This window comes from Triticum aestivum, chromosome 6A (genome assembly GCF_018294505.1).
Source record: "Triticum aestivum cultivar Chinese Spring chromosome 6A, IWGSC CS RefSeq v2.1, whole genome shotgun sequence".
Taxonomy (NCBI): Eukaryota; Viridiplantae; Streptophyta; class Magnoliopsida; order Poales; family Poaceae; genus Triticum; species Triticum aestivum.
In genome coordinates, this window is record NC_057809.1 from 8,969,696 (window position 1) to 8,974,991 (window position 5,296).

The following is a 5,296-nucleotide window of genomic DNA, read 5'->3' on the forward strand; positions in this document are numbered from 1 at the left end:
CTACAGTCTTGCCTCATATGCTTCATTCTTGTCATCTTCAGGTCGCCAAAGTTAACTCCAGCATATGTTCCTACTTGAAACCCCATCTACGATCAACTTATTTCTCTAGTCGGGTCAACTTTGGCAAGAAAATTCGGGGCATGTAACATTTGCAAAAATTCAACTCACTTTGAAGATGCTTAAAAGAATCAAATTATTCAAATTCTCATCACGGGTGCTAACTTTTGCAGATGAAGTTTGTTGGGTACATAATCCTAATGTCCAATGTATCGCCAAAAGTTCTTACAAATTTTTTTTGCACCTTGCCATGCTCAGCATGTGAGAATCAAGACACTGGATCTCTAATCTAGATATTACAATCCTTCACGAGGTTTGAAAAACAAAAGTTTCTACCTAGGGTAAAATCATTTGCAAACATCATGATTCTCTACACACATCATAGAGCAATGATGTAGACGTCGATTACTTAATTTTGATTATCATGTCTGTCAAGTGTTCTTCTGCTAGGGTGCTTTGCTTTTATTGGGGACTTAGATCAATTCAATTTGCTCAATTTGCACCTAGACTTTACCTTTTCTCCAATGAAAGCATATTTTCTAATTCGCATCCTGAAGTCTCTCTTGAAGATCTCTTCGTTTTCTGTTGGAAATTTGGAAACTTTCCATTATATGATCTTAAACCAAGGATCCTAATTAACTGAGCAAGCACATGTGCTTCCAATGATCTTCTTTCTACGGTACAAATGAATCCTTGACCGACCACGATTATAATTCCAAATCTAACCTCCTCCTAATCATGTTCATTATAGTTTTATTTCTTCTCTTTCTCTAGGCCCTCAAGCATTTTTGAATGTTGTATTTGACCCTTCCCAGCCAGGGAATGTTGCCACACCTGAAGTTTTCCATGATATTACTTCTGATATCCCCATTTACATCCAATTTTTCTCCTTGCATGTTGATTCTTTGTTATAGCCGGAGGCTCGAGCGATGGTCCTTAACGCAAATGATCGGAACTCACTCTTAGAGAAACGACATATCCTTCCTCACATATTGCAAAACACCCGAGGATATCACTTCGGCCAACAAACACCTACCACATGGATCATTGCTTCCTTATTTCTTCAATCAACCAGACAAGGATTTGATAGTCACTAATTTTTCAAGGAACTCCAATGTTGTAGCTCATGCCCTTGCAAGATGTGCTTTTTGGGATTTCCATGGCTTGTTTCTTTTAAGAGTCGATGTTTTGAACTTCTCATGCTATTGTTGTAGGCTTGCTCTAGAATGGTAAATCTCGCTTCCTGGAATTCAGTATGTACTTTGCCTTGGATGTTGATGAAGGACATAAATCCCACTTTGCCTGCCCACCATCACGACTCTTGAGTCCAATATATGTGACCTTCGACTTTAGGGGATAGTCACCTCTTAATCTAGCGGACAAACTACAAGATCAAATGTAGATATATCCTCTAAGGGATATTCATGCTTCTAATACATAATGCTAGATCACGAACAATGTGATGTGTGCCACCACGCCATCTTGGGGAGGGTGTCTCTCAAGTCATTAATGTCATAAAGAATTAGCGAGGAGGTCAACCCATCAACTGCACGAACACTCCGTCGAATGCAAAGACAAGTTGGGTGGTCAATGTGTTCCTACTGTGCCCGGCTCGGGATGGTGGCCTTCCAAGCCCAAGCGGATAGCGAGATATGTGTTATAACAACACCATGCACTTCACTACAAACACTATCATCTGTGACCAGTCACATACTCACACACGACATGGCTGAGTGCTAAACGGTACTAATGCTTACTCCCTTCATCCAAATATGTAGGACATAATACGTTTTTTGAACTTGCATTTGACCATTGACAAGATGAATAATATATAAGATATATGATATAAAAAATTATAACATTAGAAACTTCTTTCATATATGAATTTGATGGTATACATACTTTGTGTAACATGCATGTCATACCTTATAGCTCTAACCCGTGGTCAAAAATAAACTCAAAAATGGAATATCGGCCCTATATATTTGGGTAGAGCGAGTGATGGGCTAAACGTATCGATAACCATGCATAGTCCAGGGGGTTTACCCTTCCCTTTCAATAAAAAACGATGACATGTCCTTCTTGGCACAGTCAAGCTCTTTTTGATTTACCACAAGCACATTAGTTCAACCTTGCATCTTCCATGTCATTAGCAGACTCTCTGTCAACTGTGCAAGGAATGCCCCCATCGATTGTGGATACATTACTGCATCCATGGAACAGAAATTCAAAGGAATTAATTTTAAGCCATTTGCTTCATCCCTGGAGCTGCATCGGAGGCTGCGTCCGAAGCTGTAGCTGAGGGACCGATAATTAATGCCAGGGCAGCCACTCAAACCGACAGTTCAGCTTGCAGCCAGCCAACCAGCCAAAGAAGCAGTCTATAAAGCCTGAGCCCAGCACATACCCCATTAGACCAAGCTGCTGCATGCCATTGTAGATTCACAAAGCTAGTGCTCCTACTTTAGAAAGATCGGCCATGGGAAGCATCGGAACCACCAACGGCAGCGGCATCGGGCACGGCAGTGCCGCGGTGGCGCGGCGGCAGCACGCCGAAGGCCCCGCGGCCATGCTCGGCATCGGCACGGCGAACCCCACCGGCGTCGAGGTGCCCCAGAACATCTTCGCCGAGAACCTCTTCCGCGTCACCAAGAGCGACCACCTCACTGAGCTCCAGCAGAAGCTCACCAGAATCTGTACTACTACGTTAACTACAGTCTACAGTACAGTTTGCATGCATGCATGCATCGTTTTTCCTGCTACTGCTAACAATTACTACTTGCTGATTTAGGCGAGAAGACGGGCATCGACAAGCGCCACTTCCACCTGACGGAGGAGACGCTGGTGGCGCACCCGGAGCTGTACGACCACGACGCGCAGTCGCTGGACAACCGCCTCGCCATGACCGTCGACGCCGTGCCGAAGCTGGCGCAGTGCGCGGCCGCCAAGGCCATCTCTGAGTGGGGCCGCCCGGCGAGCGAGATCACCCACCTCGTCTTCAGCACCTACTCCGCCTGGGGAGCCCCTAGCGCCGACCTGCGGTTGGCCACGCTGCTCGGCCTCCGCCCCACGGTCAGCCGCACCATCCTCAGCCTCCACGGCTGCTACGGCGGCGGCCGGGCGCTGGGCCTCGCCAGGGAGCTCGCCGAGAACAACCGCGGCGCGCGTGTCCTGGTGGCCTGCGCCGAGATCACGCTCGTCTGCTTCGGCGGGCCCGACGGCGGCAACCTCGTCGGCCACGCGCTGTTCGGGGACGGCGCCGGCGCGGTCATCGTCGGGGCCGGCCCCTTCCGCGACGGCGAGCAGAGCCCCATCTTCGAGATGGTCCACGCCACGCAGACCACGGTGCCCAAGACCGAGCACGCGCTCGGCATGCAGGTCTCCGGCAGCGGCGTCGACTTCCACCTCGCCATCCAGGTGCCCACGCTCATCGGGCAGAACGTGGAGCGCTGCCTCCTCGACGCGTTCCGCGGAGGAGACGACGACGACGACGACGGCCATGGTGCTCATCTTCCGTCTCCGTTATCAGGGAACGGGAAGTGGAACGACCTCTTCTGGGCGGTGCACCCGGGCGGCCGCCCCATCCTGGACAACATAGACAAGGTGCTCCAGCTGGAGCCGGAGAAGCTGGGGGCCAGCCGGCACGTGCTCCGCGAGTACGGCAACATGAGCGGCGCGACCATCGTCTTCGTGCTCGACGAGCTGCGCCGGCGCCGGAGCCTGCTGCCGGAGTGGGGCGCCATGCTGGCCTTCGGACCCGGGGTCACAATTGAGACCATGGTGCTCCGCTGTCCACGCTAGGTGCATCGATGGCCTCCAGTCATCCTTCTCAAAGCTCAAGCCTACTTAATTATACCATTATACGTACGTACGTATTTGTGTGTGCGCGTACGTGTGTCAAACCAAATGGACACGTACGTCAGTCCAATCAAATTAAGGCCGCAAGCGGCCACGTCCCACTGAGCTTTCAGTCCATGTCCCATACGACTAGCTATAGCTAGTAATTATATATGTATGTAGTGCCTGCTGGGTGTAATATGCATGATTCACAAAAAGAAACTACTTTGATGTAATAAATTCTAAAGTTTTTTCCTAATATTTTCTAGCTATATGCGCGTGTTTATAAAGGCGGACAGATAATTCTTGAATCTCAAAAAATGAAGGTGTGTTATAAGAAGTTGAGGGTCCAACTCCGGTTAAAGCAATGGCTTGGTGTATTCCACATTAAAACATGACTAGTCAATCTCTAAAAAAACATGAGTAGTCAAATGGAACATGAGAAATAATCGGGATGCAGTCACCTTTTTTTTTTTGCAGTGGATACAGTCACTTGGTACCTTCCTGTTTTGTCCGTCACCAAGGTTTTCTACCTACCGGATACATAGAAAGTATTATGGGGCTCTGATAGAACCCCGGAGTTGTCTAATCCATGTACAAGTTCAACAAAACATAGCACCTCGCACCCAAAACGAGGCAAAGAAAATAATAGTAATCATCAAGATAGAAAACTACCCATAGTGAATAGAGAAAAAAAGTACTTTCTCCGATTCATAATACTGTTGCTCAAATAGATGTATCTAAATATATTTTATTGTTAGATATATCCGTCTAAGCAACAAATAATATATAATATAGATCGAATGGGGGTATGAATCAATCGGATCGGCGTTGGTAATTGCTGATCAGGTGCTCGGCGTGGTGCGTGAATATAGTTTGCCGGCCGGAAGGTGGGGGAGCACGTCTAGCACCTGAATACCGGCAGACCGGCAGTTTGGGCGAGCCTCCGTCGCCTGTGAGACTCGTGATTTTTAGAAACAATCTTGAGTTGTAATCAGCTAAGAGTCTACGTCATGTTGGTAGTACTAGGTGTGATTAGTGAGTCTGGCTAGGACTAGTATTCAGGCGTGTCCTAGTTTAGGCCTTGTTAATCCGGTTGGTAGTTCTGGTACGTGTCCTAGTTTGTATTAGTACACGTAGGTTTAAGAGTTATTGTCTATGTCCGTGTAGGTATGAAGTGCAAGCTTAGGTCGGCTGGCTAGGAGGCTTGCTCCTATATATGTACACTGGGATATACATTGAGTTTGTCCTAGTTATTGCACATCTAATTGACACAATCAAATATATAAAAAATAGACACACGAATCTTCATGTAGGATCAATGACATAAGATGTAGTAGATGTGCAATACTTATGACACATCTAGATGTGCTTTAGCAAAATTGATATACATTGTAATACC

The 5,296-nt window shown here is 47.1% G+C and overlaps 1 protein-coding gene across 1 annotated transcript; it reads left to right on the forward strand.

The window, feature by feature from the left end:
* Positions 1-2,448: 2,448 nt before the first annotated feature.
* Positions 2,449-4,153, forward strand: LOC123131625 (bisdemethoxycurcumin synthase). Its single transcript, XM_044551284.1, has 2 exons — positions 2,449-2,753; positions 2,849-4,153. The coding sequence occupies exons 1-2, from the start codon at positions 2,537-2,539 to the stop codon at positions 3,856-3,858; spliced, it is 1,227 nt and encodes a 408-aa protein (XP_044407219.1). The 5' UTR covers positions 2,449-2,536; the 3' UTR covers positions 3,859-4,153.
* Positions 4,154-5,296: the final 1,143 nt, after the last annotated feature.

What these genes read in the sequence shown, in the direction of transcription:
- LOC123131625 (XM_044551284.1), top strand. Translation starts at nt 2,537, where the DNA reads ATGGGAAGCATCGGAACCACCAACGGCAGCGGCATCGGGCACGGCAGT. An exon ending in GCAGAAGCTCACCAGAATCT is followed by an intron (nt 2,754 to 2,848) that starts GTACTACTACGT and finishes TTGCTGATTTAG; the next exon opens with GCGAGAAGACGGGCATCGAC.